Consider the following 21407-nt stretch of genomic DNA (forward strand, 5'->3'; position numbering starts at 1 on the left):
GAACCATCTCCATCCTAAACGCCTTGTTACCTGCTAACTACCTGTAATTTCTGGCAAATAAATGCGGTGCAGGCTGCCGAGGAAGCTGTGTTGTGTTTCCTCCCCAGTGGAGGTGTGGGCTGGAATGGAGATTGGTACCTCTGAAGGACTTTCCCAGGTGGTATCTCATGAAATGATGTGCTGGCTGAGCGTCACCAGTCCTGCCTCTGGCCTGTCTGCTCCCTGGGGCTGATAAAACATTTTGAAAGTGCCGAGTGCCTAAGCCTTCTGCAAAGCACAGCCTTCCCCATGGCGCTGAATGCCTGGGAGGCGGGAAAAATGTCCGAGGGGTATTTGCTGCTGTCCAGAGGACAGCCTTCGTGTACTCTGGCTTAGAAATACCTACCTCCTTGGGCATGTTAAAACCCAGCCAGAAGAACATAAGTACAGGTAATTGCTGCTCTTCTGCAGAGCCCCTGGCTAGCCTTGCCCTCGCAGGAGGTGGTGTGCTGCGGGGATGCAGGAGCTGAGCAGACGCGTAGATTGTGTGCCAGGGCTGGGCTTGCCAGGGAGGGAGCCGCACCCCCAGGCTCATCCCTTGCCCTGGAAGTTAAACTTGCCCCAGCCCCAAATTCTAGGGGAAGGGGGAAATTCCTTCATGCTGCTGGGGCAATTTGGGGAAAACACTGCAAGATCGGGCAATGTGTGTGGCTTGGCCTTTATGCAGACCTCTGTGGGTCTGTGAGCCGCCCCAGTGAAACTGTCTGGTTTCTGGTGGTGAGTGATGCTCTCCTGGTCCTCTGCCCTCATCAGCTCGTCCTTCCTCACTGCTCCCATGCCTTTGGTCCTTCCTGGCTGCCCAGGCCTGCTCAAAGCAGTTGATCTCAATCACTGAAACCAATCTCAACCACTGTCTGAGGCAGGTAGACAAGGCCTTGTGTTGCAAAGGGTGGTAGTTGTTTTCATTGCTCAAATTTAAGTGGGGCAGCTGGGCATGAGAGCGCAGCACCATCCTGCTGCAGTCGGCATAGTCACGCCTGGGTCGCTGTGAATGGGCGTGTGGCGGGAGATGGTCTCACACGATGCTGTTGACCCAAGAGCCTTTGCTGGTGTATTTCAGCCTCCCCCGTGCTCCTGCGGTGTGAGATTCCTGTGGGGATGCCTGGCCTGGCAACACAAGGGGCTGAAAGTTTCCCCGTAAGACACAGGGCAATGGCACAAGCTGCAGGAATGGCAGCAGCTGGGCAGGGGCTGCGCCATGGGGCAGCCTTACTGGGGAGCCCTCTCCTGCTGCACAAATGCAAGCTAGGTAAGGGCTCTCGGCTCTTATTGCCTCCTGCTGCTGAGCTCTCCTGGATTTCAAGGACCGTTCTGAAATGCTGCTGGTTGCTGAGCAGGGGACATCCGTTCCTCTCCTTTCCTCCACAGGGGACGCATGTCCGGGCCATCAGCACAGGGAGGTAAGTGCATCGATTCTTCCTCCACGTGGTGGTGGGTGACAGAGGTTCTGAGCTGGGCTGCCAAGGAGCTGAGTGGTGGGACCTGTAGGTCCTTAGACCTACAGCATTTCTCATGGGGCTTTGGATGCAGGGCTGGTACCAAGTGAAATGGGTTGTAGCTACCCATGCTAGTTCTGCCTTTGGGACTTGGGAAACAAGCATGTGTTTTGCAGCTTTTTTTTTTTTGGCACTGGTGAATGGGAGATGTGGGGTCAGAGGCTTCAATGGGTTTTCCCTATTCTCCACCGGAGATTTAACCTTCCCCTCCTGGAAGCGCCGCGGGAGCAGGTTTCTCTGGGGAAGCAGTTTGAGGGGTTCAACAGCTGCCTTTGCCTGCCACAGGAGCACGTTACGGAGGGATTAAGGATTTTGTTCTTGCGGGGAAACTGAGGCACGGGGAAGGGACTGTGGCCAACCAGCAGCAAGGGAGCCAGCTGAGTGCAGTCTCTCCATCACAAGCAATTTGCCAACCAGGCTGTGCTGCCCCGAGCACAGCAGCGGCAGAGGGGGATTCTCTCTTTTAAACATGATTCTCCTGTGGGGAGTACTGAACATTCCTTGTGTCATGATTCCCTCCTCGGGAGCGGTGCCCAGCCCGGCGTATCAGCCCCTTTACTGGTGGGGAGGGGTGGGCGAGCACCTGTAACGCCACTTTCATCTCGGCCCCTCACCTGGCGGCTGTAAATCCCAGGCCTAGGAGCTGTAGACACAGCACGACTGCACAGGGGATGGTATGAAACACTTGTCAGGGCTGGGGCAGGTGGCGAGCGGTGCTGGGTGTTTGGCACGGCTCGGTGTGCACCAGCCCCCCCCAGGCTGGCTGTCGTGCCGGGGGCCTGTGGGACGGGGCTGCCCTTGTCCCCTACTGACTCTGTGGGGCTGGGACCTTGCCGGCTGGGCTGGGGGCTGCAGGGACCACCCTTCGCCTGGAGGTTTGGGTGCCAGGCAAGGTGAGGTGGGGGCAGCCGCCCTCTTCCTAGGGGGATTTGAGAGGCGTTAATGGCAGCAGAGGTGGGATCAGGGCACTGGGGTTTGCCCCGGGCAGCAGGAGGCGGGTATGATGGCTGAGCTTCCCTGCTGGAGATGGGCACAGGGCCCAGCAGTGACTGGGGGGGGACAGCAGTGTCCCCCAGCCCCCATCTCACCCACATCCAGGCTGAGCTGCGGAGGCTACAGGGGAGCATCATGGCCGGGGTGTCCCAGGAGTGGCAGGGGAACAGGGGCGAGCAGGCACACACAGGCAGGAGCGGTCTCCATCCGCCTGGCGCAGGCAGGGAGCAGAGGCTCGGGGTAAGCCTTGACAGGCCGGCGGGCAGCCCCAGGCTCGCTGTGCCTACGTGAGGCCACGTTTCTACCTCGTGTGTCCACCGTCACATCTCTGCCTTCAGAGTGCCACTCAAGCCCGGTCTCCTCCAAGCCGTGGCCAGCACCTGGCACAGCTCGGCGGAGGGCCTGAGCGTGGCAAAGCTGAGCCCCGGGGCTGAGATGCCTCGGCTGGAGGAGGAGCAGCAGAAACCAGTTGTGTTGCATGGAGTTAACCTGCTCCTGAGGAAACAGGGGCTTGTCCGAAAGCTTTCCCCAGGGCACAGCCTCTCGCTGCGGGGCTCATGCCTGGATCTCACCGAGCCTTGCAATGGAAAGTGTCCCATCTCAAGGACCTGACTCTCTCGTCCCCCCACCGTCCCCTTCAGCAGGCATTGGGCCACCCTGGGCTGTCTCTCCAGGCTCTGGATGGAGCCAGGAGTCCCCCTGCCCCCCTGTCCTTGTCACCATGGGCCAGGCATGGCCCCAGCATCCTCCATGTGCTGCTTGCACCGCTCCGGCAGCGGCTGGTGCAGAGGGGCAGGGGAAGATGTGATGCTTTCAGTCACACAGGATGAAATTGGTTGTTCTCAGCGGGGTGGGTGTGTTGAAACCACTTGCAGGCCCGATCCTGACACTGCCCAGCCGTGTGAGGGGTCCCCATCGGCTGCCCAAAGCACACGGGCTGGGGGGTAGGAGCTAAAGCCACTGTGTCCGTGGGGACACAGTTTCTGCACACCCTGGCACCGTACCGAGCTGCTGCGGGGGGGGGAGAGGTTTCGGGCACACAGAGCCTTCAGGAGCAGACAAGACCAAGGCCAAGACCCTCAGCATCAGGGAGGGTCTGTGAGGTGTTGTCCCACCAGGGTTTTGCTGGTTGTTGCCGTCTGATTCTGACAGGGTTGACAGCAGTGACAGCCCTGGCTGCAGGGATGGGGCTGTGCTTTTCTGGCTGACCAACGAGGAGAGATTGGCTGCTTGTGCTTTGAAATCCACCCAGAAAACCAGCATGCTGTGGCCACTAGGTTCATCAGATCTCCCCAGCAGAGAGCTACAAGGCTTCCTTCCCTGTCCCTCAGAACCCAGCCCTGCAGCCTTTTAAACAGGCCTATAATTTTTATATTTTTAAATGCCTGGATGTGGCAGTGCCCCGTGGACCTGTGGGGCTCTTCAGGATAACACCAGCAAAAGCTGAGTCTGGTTTCATTTAGGCTGGTCAGTCAGTGCTGTTCCCAAGCTGATCGCATTGTCATACACCAAAAAAAAAAGTTAGTGTGCCCCACGTTGCTCTCCAGGTAAAGCTGCAATGAACACCAAGGATATCAGATTCACCATTGCTGCTGCTCTTCAGTGTTTACAAACTTTTTGGGGTTTTGGGATTTTTTTTGTTGTGTTTTTTTTTTACAAGTTATGAGGAACAAGGCAGCATAGCTACATATGGAGCTATTCTGACGTGGTAATTCAGACTAGGTTCTTGCGAAGGTGCCTGGAAACTGGCCAGGACTAAGCCATGAAACACACCAAGGTGAGTCTGGCCATGTGTGGCACTATTTTTGGAATAGATCCCCTTCTCCACTTCTATTTCACGTGCTGCTTTGCTTTGCAATACCTCTGCATCTAGACAAGTTCTAATGTACAATATAGTGCTCAGTTAAACAAATCTATCAATCACCTACCTATATTTACAGATTTATAAAAACTAATGTTGGCTTTTACGGTAACACAAAATCTGACTTTTCTTTGATCTGAACACTGCTGCAGATTACACCTGGGTGTGAGAAACTGCAGGACTGCCAGTTTTATCTATTATAATAGAACATTTAATCAAGCGGTTGAACTAGGCGCCCCTGCTTCCTGTTGCTATAGTCAGCTAACATCTTTTAATTAATTTCGATCTAGAAATGAAAAACCCAACTTGATTTAAATTGTGATCTGGATCTAGTTAGCATAAGAAAGAAATATATACGTAATAATGCATTGGATCAGATTCTCTGTGTTGGAGTTGTTTCAGCCATTGACTGCGTAACTGAAGTGTATTAAAGGTATCTCAGGGACTGCTAGCGTGACAAACTATATACTCCCCTTTCCGCCTGGGCCCGTGAGTGAGTCCTCAGCCAAACTAGGCAGATCTCGAACAACAAGAATGGAAAAACACTGACTGAACGAGTATTCTAAAAGCCAGAAAGGAGGAGTGCTTGTGCCGTGCTGTGAACACCGACCGCCTCGAGGCGCAAGGTGCACAGCTGAGGGACCTGGTGGCAGTTGGCAACGGCTGCTTTGGGCAACTTGTGCTGAGCCGTGCACTCACCAAATTTTCTTTGTGCCTCACCAAACTGCAAAGCTGGTCCTAGCCCCACCTGCCCCTGCACAGCCCCACATCAGCCGAAGCCCTGCCTTTAGTCGCTCCCAACCTTAACCCTACCTGTAAATCACATAATCCCCGAGTCAGCTTTCGTTCTGGCTGTCACTTGAAGCAGGACTGTACTTTATCCTTTATGACAACTGGAGACTAAGAACTCTGCATCCCAGAAGACCTCATATGGTTCAAAACCTGTTTTCACATTTCAAAGTCTTTGACTCCTGCTTGGGAAAAAACTTCCTCACGTTTACAGAGACCAACCTGTGGTTATTCAGGGCTTGGATCGCTCCCAGAGGAACCCTGAGGCCCTCGCCTGGATGGACTGTGCTACCACACTTGGAAAAGGGGTTTGTGTAAGGGAGCTGTACCCACTCATTCCTCCTGCCCTTCCCAAATATTACACACCACCTTATAATTCCTTAACGGAAAAGCCTCTGGCCATAGGCTTCTAGAAACAGGCTTCAGATTAGCAGCTGATCATCAGTGAACAAGACCAGCACCGCTTGAGTTAATCTGAACATGTGTTAACCCAGCCTGGCACTAAATTGACACACGACTGATGCACCCCAGCCTGCCAGCTCTGGAACAGAGCTCACTCCCTCCCTTACACCTTATTTTTCCCAAAGGAAGGATACATCCTTAGGCTAAGCAGACCTGAGTTTTCCCAGATAGGGTTACAAAACCAGATGGAAAATCTTTATTGATTATATGAAGTCTTCCATAATAATTGTGGGAGATGAAGCATCTTGTTCATTGCTCACATTATTTTATGATACTTCATAGAGTAAGAACACCCTAAGAAAAGTATTTTAGTTCAAGTCTGTAACATAGTATTTAATCTCAAGTAGAGCAACAAAGAAATGGGCTACTGAGCACTGATATTACATCTTGCAAGAGACACAAAACATTATTTCCCAAATAAGGTACTTCACAAACCAATTCTTCATGTTGTCTTTATCCAAGTCCTTAGTGGTCAGTGCACTCAAAACAATTTTCCCCTCTCCTTCACATTTTACCACTCCAAATACTGATACTGTTTTGCAGAACGGGTTAGTTCGGATGTGCAGTTGTACTCTACTTTAAATAATCAGCGATTGTATCAGTAGCTTCCAACTATATATTTGTACTCATTAGTGGTATAGTACACAGGCAGTTTTTGTTTTCAGTAGTTTAAAACAGGGTAGGATTTCATATTCTTGCATCAGGCAGTATCTGTTGGGACAGTGTAATTCTGTACAACTGCGGCTTTCCGATGCTCAACAGGAGCTGAGACCTAGAGCGACAGCCAAGCCTGTGCTGGCTACCTTTGACAGCCTGTCTGCTAGTCCAGGTGAGCAGCAGCACAATCCCAAAGCCTTGCATCTGAGTCGCTCCAGACTCTCTTGGAATGGCTTGTTTCTCAGGCTGCCGCACGTTTTAGACACATTTAAAATAACGAAATGAACAACAGGCACAGAGCTTACTTTTGTAATCATTTCTCTGTTGTACAGTTGACCTATTGTTCTAATACATTTATGGAAATCTTACACATTTGAAAACTACCAAAATAAAAAGACAGGTATCTAAAGATGCACTGAATTCAGGAAGGCACCCACTGAAGGTTTTCCCAAAAGTAAATATTCTGTCTGGAACAGCCTGCTCATAGCACTGGGTCTGTAGAGAACAGCAGTTTGAGCAAAGTCTCCAGTGCCATTGCAGTTATTAAAATAGGTACCAGAGTATCACTGATGACAGAGTTACTCGTCCTCCAAGCTGGTTGCAGCATGTTGCCCTTGAACATTGCCTGTTACTTCAGCTTTGCTGACATATCTGCGACAGTTCCTGGTAGCTTTCTCCTGTTGCCGAATACCCAGCAGATGCGCAGCATTTCATTTGAACTGGTTATCAATCAGGGTTCCTTTCATCTTGGCTTTCTTGGCTTCCAACTCAGCCTGATTAAGAAAATTAAGACAGAATGAAATAACGTCTGGATACGTTTCCCTTCAGTGCTCCAGTGAGGTTTGATCTTCTTGCCTGACCACTGCAAGTTTTTAACACCAGGAGCAAGAGTACTTGCTGACTCCCTCCCTCCCTGAGGTACAAAACAAGGACAACCTTTAAAATCATGAAAAGCCCAAGACTAACTGCACAGGAGACAATTTTGTCATTTCTATCCTCAGGTGAAAGCTGCACTTTTTCCCCCCCTCCCATCTACTAGTCTCCTGTCACAGCAGGTAAGATCAGCTGTGATGTTCTTGCCATTAATTCTTCAAGTGACCCTTCTGGTAGCAGCTGAGCTGGCAGATCCTCCACTAGGCCTTTAACTTGCCCTGACTCCTCATGGCAAAGAGCTGCTCTTGCCAAGCATGCTTGAGACCACAGCATTAGTGGTGCTCTGGTTGGTAAAGCCATGGCCTGGTTTCCCCTCCCCTTGTTCCTTGTCCAACAGGTCATGGAAAGCCTGCCTGCAAAAGCTCTGCTGGCTGCTCTTCAGTTAGCTCTACAGGTAATTGCAAATGACTTTAAGTTCAGGAGGAGTAGAAGAATATCTCTATAAAAGCTGTAAAGAAAAGTCATCCTCACAAAGCTACAAGTTACCTATGACTGTACCAGGACCTCTGTGTACTAGTAGTCTAATCTGCAAGATTGACTGTGTACAAAGCCAAGAGATGTCAGGGATTCACGTTCAACACCAAAGAAAACACTCACCAACTCCTGTAGCCTTCTTTTGCTCATGCCTTTGCGTTCCAGCTGTTTCTCAATCACTTTTGCATTCTGTGCATAGGAGTCTGCAATCTCCCTCTGAAACACACACAACATCACTTTGCAACAGCAAACCCCAAAGTAACGACACCTCATCCAAATGGTGAGACAATCACTGGCTCTGATGAGTGTCTGAGTCAGCTGCCCTGTTCAGATGTGACTGTCCCTAAGGGCAGACAAAACTCACCGCTTCGATCTCCTCCTCTTCTTCATCAATTGTGGAGACTGTGACAGAACTGAACTTGCCCATGTCTTTGGTCCGTTTGGTCATCATCACCTGGGTGAGAAGCAGATTATTTTGTTAAACCTTGTCAGCTGTTGTGCCACTATGGAACACTTCCCCCTCCAAAGCTTTTAAGGCTTCTCATGCAAGTCATTAAGATTACCTGAACTCTGTGGGTGGCAAAGGAGAATTATCCACAGTGATTTCTGGGCTTAGAGGTGTCATGATCAGAAGCAAACTCACTGCTCTCACACAGGAGCCAGATTTTGAGAATCACTGTGCACACTACCAATCTGACCTATTTACAAATGGAAACTTTCTGGTAACTGAGCCTGAACATCAGGCACAGTCTAGATTTTCAAGTTTATTTTGCTTTCCTTTAGACTCCAAGCTGCAGGGACCTCTGTAAAGGAAAACTTAAGGCAGAGGGAGAAGACACCAAACTGAGTTATCATTTAGAGGTCCTTTTCTTTCTTTTATCTCCCCTCTGCCCCTACCACTAAGTGATTTTACTCACTTTTTGAAAAGCAGAGATAGCCTTTTGACTTCTCTAAAGCTGATTACCTTTTTGGGAGGTTCTTGTTTCTGAGTATATATGTTTGTTTTCCCAAAACACTGTCCAAATTTGACCACAGCACCATCAACAATGAAGGTCACAGGAGCATTTTTCTGTTGGTGTTGATAAAAAAGCAGCAGTCCACACCTGGAAACAGAAACACTCGTAGCCGTGAGGAAAGAAACCCAGATTCTGGATTCCTACGGTTACCTTGCAAACAGGTTGTAAAAGTCACTGAAAGCCACTCACTTGCCGCATTTCTTTCTGAACTGCCGCTCTATGCCTTCTGGTCTGGGGGAGAGAGGAACAGCTTGAGAGAGGTGCACAGACAGGGGGCCTGGTCCCTGGCCAAAGGACACCCTCAGCCGGACGCGGGCACCTCCTTCCCCAGGCCGCGGAGGGGCTCTCAGAGGGCCGGGGCGGGGGGCAGAGGCCGATGCCCGGCTCGTCCCACCTGCGCAGGAAGACGCTCTCCTCCTCCTCCGCGTTGCAGAACTTGTGGGCGTGCTTGGCGGCGTCCATCACCCGGGCGCGGTCCCGCGGCCGCATCGGCAGCTTCTCCAGCTGGCAGTCTGCGGGGCGGCAGCGGGGACGGGCTGGCGGCGTGACCGGGACGGGCCCCTGGGCCTGCTCCCCGCGGCCTACCCCACGTCCCCGGCCTACCCCACGTCCCCGGCCTGTCCCGCGGCGTACCTCGGGCCCCCGGCCTGCTCCCCCCGGCCCGCGGCCTACCCCCAGACCCCGCGTCTCACCCAGCACCAGCACCATCTGCCCGCACAGGCAGTAGTAGACGTGAAGCGGCTTCTCCCCATCGTCGTACTCCTCGCGGTCGCGGGTGTCGGAGCAGACGACGGAGCGGGACACCACCTTCGGCATGGCGGCGGCGGGGCCCGGCCTCCCCGCCGGCACGGCCCGGCCCCCGCTGCAGCGCGGCTCCGCCCGCCCAGCCCGGGCTCAGGCAGAGGGTGGTGAAGAAACAGCGGCTATTTCTGCTCGGTTCGCGGTTTTTGTTTGTTTGGTTGTTGTTTTTTTTTCACGTTTTCAAGACGGGGTCGTTTCTCCTGAGGGGGCTGTTGGTGTGCACCTGGGGGGGCTGAGGGCACGCCGCTTCCAAGCCCCGCATAGCACAGCGTGGTCGTGCATTAAATGCAAATTACAACGGCAAAATTTAGGCCTTACGTCATTTGTTGTAACAAGCAAGCCAGGCTGGACTGGGCAGGGAGACGCTCCGGACCGCGGGGAGACAGTCCCACCGTTTCCCTTCACAGCCGGTTCAGGCGTTCCTAAAGGCGAGGCCCTGAACAAAGTCTCTCCCTGACGAGCACCGAGAGCTCATCCGCCTCGTATTGCACAGGCTGGGTAAGAGCAGGAGAAGTCAAGAACAGGAGATTTTCAGTGCAGCCAGGAAAGCCGTATTTTTATTATTTTCTTTCAGCTTCTGTGAAAGGCAGCGAGTCCCCCTCCCCGTGTCTTACATAGGGATCGCCGCCTGTGTGCATCATGTGATATGTGCCTGTATCAAGTGAGGGTAAGCCAAAAGAACGGGCCTGCTCTAGACAGCAGTGGAGAGAAATACTCCCGAAGGCTACTAGAAAAAGGTAGAAAAGAGATTATTTTCCCTTGGAAGAAGCTCTCTGTGGAAGCAGAAAGCGCAGCACAGCACGTTGTGCTGGTTTTGGCTGGGGTAATTTACTCTGGGGCCATGGATTCGTGCTGGAAACAGCACTGATCACACGGGGACGTCTCCGTTACCGCCCAGCAGCACTCGCACGCAGCCAAGGCCTTTCCTGCTCTCCACCCCGCCCTACCGGCGAGGGCTGGGGGCGCACAAGGAGATAAACCGCGACCGAAGCGGAAGAACTAGCACCCCCGCCGCTACCGGCCCTGCCGCCATGTCCCTGCCCGCGCGGGGGCGGGGCCAGCCGCTCCCGCCCCGCCCACACGGGGGCGGACACAGCCATTCACTCCGCCCACGGGGGGCGAGGCCAGCAGCTCCCGCCCCGCCCACCAGCTCCACCACCCCTCCGTGACGTCACAGACCGTATTCCACCCCCGCCCGGCACGGCCGTTGGTACCGCCCCGCGCCGCCGCGGTGGTGGTGGCGGCTGAGCGGGGGGTTTGGCGGCATCCGGCTCCGCCCTCCCCCTCAGTTCCCCCCCCCCCGCCCCGGCCGTTGGTACGTCCCGGGATCGCCCGGCAGCCGGCGCAGGAGTCGGTGCAGCCCGGGGCCTCCCCCCGCGCCCGCCGCAGTGGTAGAGGCCGCGATCGCTCCTGCCCGTCAGCGCCGCCGTTGCCTCAGTCGGAGCTCGCCGCTGCCGCTTCTGGGCGCCCTGTGCTTTCTCCGGTAGTGTATGAGTGATCTATAACCCTGAGCCCGCCATGTCCACTCCGGCCCGTAGGCGCCTCATGCGGGACTTCAAGAGGTACCGAGGCCGCTGGCTGAGGGGAAAGGGCGGGGGCGGGCGGGCGGGCGGGCGGAGGCCGGAGGGCCCGGCTCTACCGGGGGAGGAGGGGGGCAGCACAACATGGCGGCGGGGTAGGGCGCGCTCCGCTGATTGCGTAGGGCCAGTGCTCGCTGCCTGCCGGCGGGTTACGCTGTTTGCGCAGGGGCGTGTAGCTACCTGCCTGGGTTACGCCAAGTGCGCAGGGGCGGCCGCTGGCCGCGGCGGGGGGGTGAGGAGGGGTGGCGGGGCCGGCGCCTCAGCCCTCCCTGTGACCCGCAGGCTGCAGGAGGATCCCCCGGCCGGGGTGAGCGGGGCCCCCTCCGAGAACAACATCATGGTGTGGAACGCCGTCATCTTCGGGTGAGTCGGGCGGCGGCGGGGGGCCGGGGGCGGCAGGCGGCGAGGGCTGCGCGGCCGGTAGGGCGGGGGGGGGGGGGGTCGGAGCCGGGCTGCCCGCGGGGTAACGCTGTGCTCTGCTTCTTCCCTCTTCCAGGCCCGAGGGGACCCCTTTCGAGGACGGTAAGTGGGGCTGCCGTGGTGTCTGGCTGTCTCGGGGTGGGCTGCTGCGGTTTGACACGGCCCCGGGGTGTCACCGCCGCCGGCTCTGCAACAAGTGTGGGCCTGGGGACGCAGGGGGACGCAGGGGGACGTGGGTGCGCGCTCTCCCCACCACACATCCGTATGCTGCATCCAGACCGTACCTACGTTATTTTTATTATTTTTTTTAAATCCTACTCTAAGAAAGTGTTACAGATTTAAGATTGCTGTGTTGATTTACAGAAACATACAAATTAGCTTGTAGGGGCTTGACTGTAATCGCTAAATATGACTATTCTAATCCTAGTTTAATGTACCATTTTAAGGATCTCCAAGCTTTTCTGTTGAACCTTGGATCATGTTTTTAGGGACGCTCATATCTGGAGAACTGTCAAAAACCTGGTATAGAACTGTTGTCATTTGTTTTGAGTTCTGTTTTTTCTGATGCTGGAAGTACTTTGCGAGTAAGTCCCAACGTGAGTCAGCTGAAGTAGGAAATGGGCTGAATGTTTGAGGAAGTTCAGAACAGATATTTTTTTTTGGTTGGGTTTTTTTTTTCTTGGCATCTACTTTACTCTGCTATAGTTGGTATCACTCAGGGTTAAAGATTAAAAAGACTTTTTAACTTTAAAAGCTGATTAAATAGGTCCTTGTAACACACCTGGGTCCTAGTAGTTTCCATCTGGCCTTATTGTCTTTTGTAGCTTTACTGATGCTATATGAATACTTCGGCATCTTTGTGAAAACTTGTTAGACATGAAATACTGTCTAACTGAAATCACTGATGCATTTATTATTTTTTTTTAAGATACTTTCAGTGCAGGCTATAATTAATCCTAGATCTCCATGACTCATGCCAAAAGCACAGGAAAAATTCTTGAACTCCTGTGTTGTTCTTGGCTAACTCCTTTGTCTCTGTTTATCCTCGGAGGTAGCACCTGTGGGCATGCCTGTAGATTGCAGTTGTTTTGTTCTGTGGGTTTTTTTTTCTGCAAAGATTTTGAAGATTTTAAGTATTTCAGGCCTAAGAAACCTGCAAAGAATCCAGTTACTTTTTCTACCCTATTTGATTAGTTAAGAAACTTGCTATAGTAGCTGCTTCAGAAGCCTAATGTTTAGAACTAGAGTATTCCATAAAATGGCACAATAGAACAGGTAGACTGAATGTATTCTGTTATCTCATCTTGTAAACCTTAAAGAAGGGCTCCCTTAAACTTCTGTGAGGGCTGCTGGAGCTGCTTAGATTTTTGGTGCACTGCCACTAATAGAGTGATTCACTGGTTGGAGCAGAACGCTGTCTCCTTGCAGTGTGCTAAAACGCAGGTTGCTTCCATGTTCAGGCTCTTCCAGCTCAGTGTGGGGTTAACAGATGCTATAAGGGCTTTTTTCCATATATTTCCTTTTAGTTGCAGAAGGTTGGAGACTGCTTTTGAGAGCCCTCACATATTGATTTTGTCTGTGCTTTACACTGTGGCAGCATTGTGTCTTTATCTCAGATACTTAGGACATGTTGCACTCACAGCAGTTTGAAGTTCAAACAGATGCTTGAGTCTGCTACTGCTGTCCTACTGCTTTGGTTGATCTAATAATATAATCTTGGTGTGTGATGGATTGCTCTTTTCGTAGCAAAGTGTGAGTGTTTTCACAGTATGCGCTCAGGAAAACAGATATGTCTTGTGTTGCAGGATATGCTTATCTCCTTTTCTCTGGGACGTATCTTACATTGTGCTAGATAACAAAATACTAAGTGGTGCCTAGAGATATGGGTGTATTGGTGCCTCAGCTGTGCTTTTCCATTAAGCGAGTAGAGTAGCACAGTTCAGATAATGGAGGTGCAGTTCAGATGCACTTCAGTTTAATGTAGGTAAAATTAAGGGAATTTTTAACAGTATTGAGCTGTTAAGTTTGGGCTTGTTCTGTAACTGTGCAGGCCCTTGTGAGTCAAAGGTACGCTGGAGCTCTGTCACCTTCCTCATGAAGCCTTTGCAGGGCAGTGTTCTTCACAAGTTGCTTTGTATCTTTTGTTTTTAGGCTCTGTCACTTCCCGGTGCTACTGTAAGACTTCACATACCTTAGTTCTTGTGACAGTAGTTTGTGAATTTTTTATATTTTTTTTGTTGAACTAGAGGAGTAGTAACAACAACATGATGAGAATTAATGTTCTTTATCCTCATTCAGGTGAGGCCCTTCTCCAGCCTCAGCTTATGAGGTTTCTTGGCTTTGAACTGAAAACCTTGAGTTCAGTCACCTTTGTTTACTTGCTGTGCAGCATAATGCAGCTAACAACCCTCCCTCCCTGCCGCCCCCAGACTTTAGAGGGTGTTTTCACAACTCGGTGCGCAGGCTGACTCGGCCTAGGCGCAACTACTAATTTAGATCAGCAGCATAGCTTCCATCTTCTGGTTTAAGAGGATTCCATTGCAGGTGTCTGCAGTAGGACCCCGGGGATATTTTTCCTGCCCTTCACCATATTTCTAAGAATCTATATGTGTGTGGCATCTAAAGTGGTAGTGCTGTCACAGTGATGGAAATGCAGGCTCTCCCAGTCGTTCAGACCTGTGTCTCTGAAATAGGATGATGATATTGTGGTTAGTGCAGGATTCCTGGCTTGGAGAGATGTGTAGCTGTTGTAGAATCCTGCCTTGCTGTCATTGTGCAGGAGGCTTGAACAGAGGAAGCAAGGCATTTGCCATCTGTATGGTTTGTTCCATGCTTATAGGACATGGATCGTGTATCTTCATGCGGGAGAGATCATCCCTGCTTTATGGACAGTGGAATAGAGGGGAGCTCCTGCAGCTGTGGAGCTCCTTGGAGCGAGAAGGGCCCGGCAGGGCCATGGGTGCTGCTCTGGCAGGGGTTACTCGGGCCAGTGCGCAGGTCATGGAGCAGCCTGCCTGTTAGCTATGAGTCTTACATCCCGAGGCAGGAGAAACAGACCAACAAGGTAAGTAAGTATAAGAAAAGAAAATGTTCTCCTAAGATCAGTGATGATCCTAATATCAATAATGACAGTGAATATGATAATTTATGTTTTAAATTGGTTGTCTAGGGCAAGTTGCAAGGAATACCAGTTGAAAGCTTTAAAATCAGTAACAGAAGAGACTGGATGCTGAAGGCCTCGTCCCCAGCAGTGTGTGTCATGATACCTGTTTCACTTGTGTGGGCTTTCAGTGTGAGTGACCCTCCTTGGACTTTGGTTCATCAAATCTCTGGATTTGTCCTTTAATAAATCTCAGCAATGAGGTGTTGGGTACTGTGGAGCTCTTTCTAAGAGCCATTGCCACTCTGGGTCTTGACTTGGAAAGTTGAGTAGGCAGATACTCCAGCTGGAGCTGTCTAACCTCTCACTCAGATTTATGTTAAAAGTAATGCTGTGGAACAGATAGCTTCCCTTTCTTTCAGTAGTTCTAAATGGATTCTAAGACCAAACTGCCCTTGTCACTGCTTCTTGGCCATCTTATCTGTCCCCTCTGCTCCCATTCAGTCAGTATTCAAGAATAGCATTCATTTTCTCAAGTATGCTTGTTGAGCTCTAGTATTTGATGCTTTGTGCTCGGTTTTCAGCCTACTGCTTCCTTAGTCACGCTTCCACAGAAGAAAGTGCCTGCTTTCCTACCTCATAAGGAGGATACTGAGAACCAGAACTGGGGCAGGGAGAGCTGGGAATCTCTAAGATTTAGAATTTGGATTGCTAAACACTTGATTCTAAAGGGCCAATATTGTTTGGGATTGTCACCGTGAAGGGAAGGAAAGGTAGTCCTGAGCTGATGTTCACAGCTGGTAGAAGTTATTACTAGCTTTCCAGTGCTGGCTTTCAAACTGATCTCAGATCTGGCTCTGTGCCTCTGGTTTAGCTGGAGTAAACCTTGAAAGCCCCACTGCAGATTTCCGTTAATTTGAACAATCTTAACTATACTACTCTTGTTCCTTTTGTTTTACAGTAAGATAGCATTCTCTTGGCTCTGTTGTTAGGCTGCTAATAAAAACCAAACACGCAAACTTATTTTTAGGATGTTGAGACTTCCCACTGCTGTACAGAAAGCTCTGAAGCATCTGTACTCTGTCATCATATGCAAACTGGAACGTCAAAGCAGTGACCTTCATTTCTTGTAACTCAATGTTATCGTTTATCTCCTTATAAAGGAAGGAGTCCCTGGGAAATACTGCGGGTCTGTGCTGATCTGAAAAAAAAAAAAAAAAAAAAAGAGGTTGAAAAATCTGTTCTCTGGCTACCAGTTGTTGGCACATGTTTGCCAGCCAAATGAAGGAATACCATAACTATATTAGTGCTGTAAAACTCCATCACAATAGGAAGCAAGGATGAACTTCATACCTGAGCCCCTGAGTTTTAATTTGGGCACTGAGTGTTGGGAGGGAGAAAAACCTGTCTCTGAGATGTAAGAATGGCTTTTCAAAAAAGATAATATGTATGCCCTGGTGGCTTATTACAGCCTATTACTGTAAGGTGTGCTCCTTTTACAGGAGAGCTCTATATTTACATGAAGGTGCCTCAGGTATTTCTCTGGGCCTACCCAGGAACTTCACAAACTGCCTCCCGGATTGGTTGGTCTGAGGGGATAGCAGGGTAAAGGGAAGCTTGCGTGTTTTGCAGTATGTAGATTCCTTAGTTACTGATGTGAATCGCTAGCAGTGCTTAGTCCCTTGGACCCATATTTATGCAGCTTAGTTGACAGACTTCTTATTCTCAGATTGCCATAGCCTGAGGAGAAGGGCTAAAATAAATTCTGTTGGTGCAGGCTGTTGAACCACCTGGGTTGGGACTTAACTACAGAGTTTTTTGTTTCTGCTTAATCAGTCTTTCTCAAAAGACGACTAGTTTGTGTGAAGTAAGTGATCAGATTTTTATTTTAAAGTGTCTGATGCTGCTTTCCAGACTACTTTTCTACAATAAGACCCAATTCCCTTACAGTTGTTGATAAAAATGCATTTCTTGAAATTTCAAGAGGAAATAAATAAGAAGGTCCATGTCATGGTAGCATATTCCAGTCTCTAGGACTTAATAAATCATGGCCTGCTACACAGATGGTTATACACCCACTTGTGTTGTTTTCACAGGGCACTGGGATTAGGCTTTGTGGAAGGGCAGATTTATTTCCTCACACAAACCTTTTGACTGGGGTGGTGGTTTTGGCAATAAAATTAAGTCACAGGAGATACTCTCATACCAGTACTGTCTAGGACTTCAGAGTTAATGGTTAACTCCAAAGAGAGTAGAAGAATCATTGTAGGACTGAGCAGTCTGTATTCCATATCCAATATGCATGTATGAGCACAGTTGTATCGGTTTGTGCTTGTGGAGGGATGCTGCTTATTCGTCCCTTGTGTAAATTCATTCTGAATAAAGGTTACTTATCTCTCTTTCAACTCCAGGAACTTTCAAACTTACAATAGAATTCACAGAAGAATATCCGAATAAGCCACCTACTGTTAGATTTGTCTCTAAAATGTTTCATCCAAATGGTGAGTACTTACACAATGCTGCTTTTCTTTTTTTCAGTTATAGCGCTGTAAGAAAAGGTCTATTTATTGTAAGTTTCCACTATCTAATAAGCTAGCAAAATTCCAGTGTGGTTCTATGTAGTTTTGGTAAGGATGAATATGTGAGCAGTGCTCAGGCTTGAAATGAAAGGGGCAATAAAAGCAGCCTCTTACCTTTCAGGTGTTGCAGCACAGTATCGATGAGACATTCTTCTCTCTCAACTGCCTGTTGTTAAACCTCACAGAAGAATATTTGGTACTTAAATAGCAGTGCCTTGGACTTTTGTCTATATTTATTGCATCCATAGCAAAATGACACTGCTGAATGCAGTTGTCTTTTCTCACTTTTCTTCCCAAAAATGCCTTTAAGAATGATATACTTTGAAACATAGTGGTAGTTTCAACTATAGCCAGTGATAGTAAGATTGTTTAATTAGTCCCCTTCTTTGGTAATTAAAGGTTGGAGATGCATTCTTTGCCTCCAAACAAATACTAGCTTTGTGACGAAACACCGGAAGCTTTCAAATGCAGCAAGTTATGCATGTGTGGGTAAAGTGCACTGAGGGAAGGTTCTTCTAAAGCTGCCGTGAGAAAGGTGACTAGATGCTGACTGTTGCAGATACTTTCTGGGGAAACCTTATGTATACACAGGTTTTTACTTGTGTTCTTTATCTGGTTCACTTGTGGGTAGCTTCGGTTTTTTTGCTTGAAAATCTGTTCCTGATTTTCCATAGTGGTAGTTGCAATGTCACAGAGAACTTGATGTTGAAGAATAAGCAGGGGTTGAGTTTAAATACCACAGGCAGCTGTCGGTGACAGACTTCACCTCTTTCTACCTACAGGCTTGTTTGCTGGATTTAAGTCCGTCAGACACTATTGACTTCTGTAGCGTTTGTCAATATGTAGGTTTTCAGGATCAGGCAATACTAGGAAAAAACTGAGCAGCTGCACAACTTCTGTTATAAGCTATTCTTCTTCAACCTTTTCTAGTCTATGCCGACGGTAGTATATGTCTGGATATTCTTCAGAATCGTTGGAGTCCTACTTACGATGTCTCCTCCATCTTAACATCCATACAGGTAAAAAGAACTCTGCATGACAAGGCAGAATGAAATCAGGATGCTTTGACAAAAACAGCTCAGGAAACACTTTTTAAAATTTATTTTTTAATTTATTATTTTCTCCTGATAGTCAGTATAGCAGCTATACCTTGATTTTTGCTAAAGTATGACTGCTTCCCAGATGTAAATTGCCTGGACAGTGGCAGCAGGTGGTCACTGAAGGGACCCATCCAGCGATTGCACTCTTTGGGTGTTGCTGCTTGGCTGTCAATTAAACACTTGCACTGCTAAAAGTAAGACTGATAGTGAAAGCTTCCAATAACTTAAAACTGGAATAATGGAATGTACTGGACCTGTGTTTAGATGAACTTCTGCACTCTTATTAGTATGGATAGTTGAAGGAATATGTTGGAAAACTGTGCATACTTTCAAGTGCCTAAGAATCTCTTTCTCTTTGCGCAGTCTCTATTGGATGAGCCAAATCCTAACAGTCCAGCAAACAGCCAGGCAGCTCAGCTATACCAAGAGAATAAGCGGGAATATGAAAAACGGGTTTCTGCAATAGTAGAACAGAGCTGGCGTGACTGTTGACCCAGGATGATGCAAATGAACACTCTGTTGATGAGGAAAATAAACAAAGTGTCTGAGTCATCTTTTTCCTCCTAGCATTTACTTTGAAAGCAGAATAGCTGTTGTGCTGTTGCCACCCTCCCTTGCTGAAGCTTCTTCTCCTTGGACATCAGAAAGCACCCACTTTGAAGTCAAATGTTCTGTACTTGGGTTACTTGCAAAAGAGTTACTGATGCTGAATTCATTTTCTGTGGTCCCTCTCCAGTCTTAGGGCAGTATTGTGCATTTCTGTAGTGTACACTAAGCTTTTAATTGTAATTGTGTTATACACAGTGATGCTTATGTGTAGCTTGATAAAAGGGATGTTTATATACATACACATTTTTTAACTGATATTAACTAAAGTGCTGATCTGTCCAGGCTGGTCATTTACCTCTACTATTGGTTTAGACCCCACTGCATTTGTAAGTACAGAGTGAAGAAATAACCTCTTGTTTCCCTTTTGTATTGGTTTATCAACTCCTTACTCATGGAAAAAAAAAAAAAAAACAAAACCAAACTCTTAAATTGGTTCCAATTCAAATATTTAGTAAGACTGTGGAATGCTACTTCTGCATTTCATGTGCAAGATTTATGTACAGATATACATCAATCACTACAGTTGTGGTACTTTGATCTTTGCGTAGGGTGAGAAGCAACCCCCTTTGTATTTTATTTTAAATGACATGCCTACAGAGACTGCGTCACTAAGTTTCTATAGTCCTGTCACTGAGGCATTACTGGACAAAACCAGGTAGAGCTGTGGTACTCTGAGCAAAAGACCTTCCACATCAGGAAGAGGTGAAACCTGAAGTGTTGCAGAGGTAGAATTACTCTCATTCAGTGTCTTTCTCCCCGCCTTATGTTTAGCTAAGAAAGAGAAGTTCTTTGTTGGGATCCAACTTCGCCTTGGGGAAGGTGTGAATAAAGTACAGGGTAGGCACTTGAGTCTCTGCAGTTCCTGCTCTTCATCAGTTACCGTGTGGTTCGTGTGAGCTACTGCTGCATGCTTGAGTTAATTTCCCCTCAGTTTTATGAAAGTATTTTTTCAACTCTGAAAAAAAAACATTTGTAAGTCCAGACTCACTTTTTTTGTAAGGCTAAGTTTCTACATTTGGATACAGTACCTTAAGCAGCAGTGTGGGATAAAACCTACAATTGTGTTGTCCACTGTTCCAGTGTCTTTTGTGTGCACATTGGTCTGTTGAGAAGTTTAACTTTGCACAAGTAACCCATGTAAGAAACTGTACATTTTTCAGAAGTTGTAAATAAAGTGTAACCTTAGTGCTTATTGTATAAATAGGCAAGAGGTGTATAACTGTGGTTATTTTAACTGGGATGGGCTCTTGCAGCAGGATTGTGAAATGCTTCCTAAGCCTCTGGGCTGTTGGTGTGCTTGGGTGAAGGCTGTGCCAGTTGTAGCGCGGGGACAATAAACAGCTCTTCCAGCCAGGAGGAGGCGGTGTGAGGGGCAAAGGAGGAGAGACAGGCCAGGATCAACTAGCAGAGCAATGGAGAAACAGACACAAGTCTTAACAAAAAAAAAAAAAAAAAGCATTTGCAGGAAGCTCAGTACAGTGTCATGTTTATGAGCGAACTGTTGACAAAAAAAAAAAAAAGCGCCTATGATAATGATTTATTTACAGCAACTTAATGGGCTTAGTAATGAATTGATGGAGGAATCATATTTGTTTTCCTCCTGTCTTCTGAGGGAGAGAACAGGATTTAAAATGACTGACACACAACAAGAGCAGGTACTGCTGCTTAGCACTACAACTAAGATTGAAGCTGACAGGCTCTTTCAAAAAACTAAATGAGGATTTATACCTGCTGTGGCAACAGCTCATACCCCTGAACAAACCTTCTGTCGTACGTGGAACAGCCTTTTAGCACTGAAGTCCTACCTGAATTATACTTGCTCATTTTCCTGAGGACAGAGTGTCTTAACTGGGCCCTCAAGGGCTAGATGTGGCAGTCTCTTGGGTGTGTATGGAACGGGCAGGACAGAGTGAGTCTGCATCCAGTAATCCTGTTTTTTTCCTCAGCATTCCCTCTGCAAGATGCTCAAGTCAGAGCACCATAGTTGTACCCACTGTTATGGACCAGTGCCAAACAAAACCCCAACAAACCACCCAACCCTGACCCCAGCACCTGTGCTGATGGGGTGGACTGAAATGGACCAGGACTGCTTTAACCCTTGCTCCTGCCCCAGCTGTCACGATTTCTGCAAGCTATTGCAAGCAGAACCCTTTCTGAATGGGCCAAGTCGCTCTAATGGCACAGAAACCCTTGCATCAGTCCCTTCATTTTTTGTATTTCTCTTGCTAGTCACTAAGAAAAAAAAAATTTAAAAAAGATGGCGTTGACTCTTAAGGCAGCCAGAAGTAAGAGCTGCACCAAGATGATGGGGGGAAAAAACAAAAAAAACCAAACCCTGACCTTTACACCCCTCTTAGGTCAGGCCTTCACCCAGTAACTTCATTTGAGACCAGGCGCTGGCTCTCCAGCGAGCTCACGGCTACATAAACACACCGGGCTGGGGGGCCCAGCAAGGCCTCGGCTCAGACAGGTAACACCATCACCACACGCACCGCCGC

The 21407-nt window shown here is 48.8% G+C and overlaps 2 protein-coding genes across 2 annotated transcripts; one reads left to right on the plus strand and one right to left on the minus strand.

The window, feature by feature from the left end:
- Positions 1-6592: 6592 nt before the first annotated feature.
- STEEP1 (STING1 ER exit protein 1) lies at positions 6593-10209 on the minus strand. The gene is made up of 7 exons (XM_063347425.1): positions 9413-10209; positions 9115-9232; positions 8910-8951; positions 8669-8807; positions 8069-8158; positions 7828-7920; positions 6593-7070 (listed from the first exon to the last, which is right to left on the minus strand). Exons 1-7 carry the CDS (start codon positions 9534-9536, stop codon positions 7008-7010), a joined length of 669 nt encoding a protein of 222 aa, XP_063203495.1. The 5' UTR covers positions 9537-10209; the 3' UTR covers positions 6593-7007.
- Positions 10210-10815: 606 nt separating this feature from the next.
- Positions 10816-20113, plus strand: UBE2A (ubiquitin conjugating enzyme E2 A). The gene is made up of 6 exons (XM_063347426.1): positions 10816-11083; positions 11384-11464; positions 11598-11623; positions 17033-17122; positions 18131-18219; positions 18664-20113. Exons 1-6 carry the CDS (start codon positions 11040-11042, stop codon positions 18790-18792), a joined length of 459 nt encoding a protein of 152 aa, XP_063203496.1. The 5' UTR covers positions 10816-11039; the 3' UTR covers positions 18793-20113.
- The last annotated feature ends 1294 nt before the right edge of the window (positions 20114-21407 follow it).

Source organism: Chroicocephalus ridibundus, chromosome 9 (assembly GCF_963924245.1).
Source record: "Chroicocephalus ridibundus chromosome 9, bChrRid1.1, whole genome shotgun sequence".
NCBI lineage: Eukaryota > Metazoa > Chordata > Aves > Charadriiformes > Laridae > Chroicocephalus > Chroicocephalus ridibundus.

Excerpts from the sequence above, each read along its gene's own strand:
- STEEP1 (XM_063347425.1), bottom strand. The coding sequence starts at position 9,536 with ATGCCGAAGGTGGTGTCCCGCTCCGTCGTCTGCTCCGACACCCGCGAC. Across the intron at positions 8,159-8,668 it reads AACAAGAACCTCCCAAAAAG|GTGATGATGACCAAACGGAC; the intron begins GTAATCAGCTTT and ends CTTCTCACCCAG. Across the intron at positions 7,071-7,827 it reads AAAGAAGGCTACAGGAGTTG|GCTGAGTTGGAAGCCAAGAA; the intron begins GTGAGTGTTTTC and ends TTTCTTAATCAG.
- UBE2A (XM_063347426.1), top strand. The coding sequence starts at position 11,040 with ATGTCCACTCCGGCCCGTAGGCGCCTCATGCGGGACTTCAAGAG. Across the intron at positions 11,084-11,383 it reads CTCATGCGGGACTTCAAGAG|GCTGCAGGAGGATCCCCCGG; the intron begins GTACCGAGGCCG and ends TGTGACCCGCAG. Across the intron at positions 18,220-18,663 it reads CCATCTTAACATCCATACAG|TCTCTATTGGATGAGCCAAA; the intron begins GTAAAAAGAACT and ends CTCTTTGCGCAG.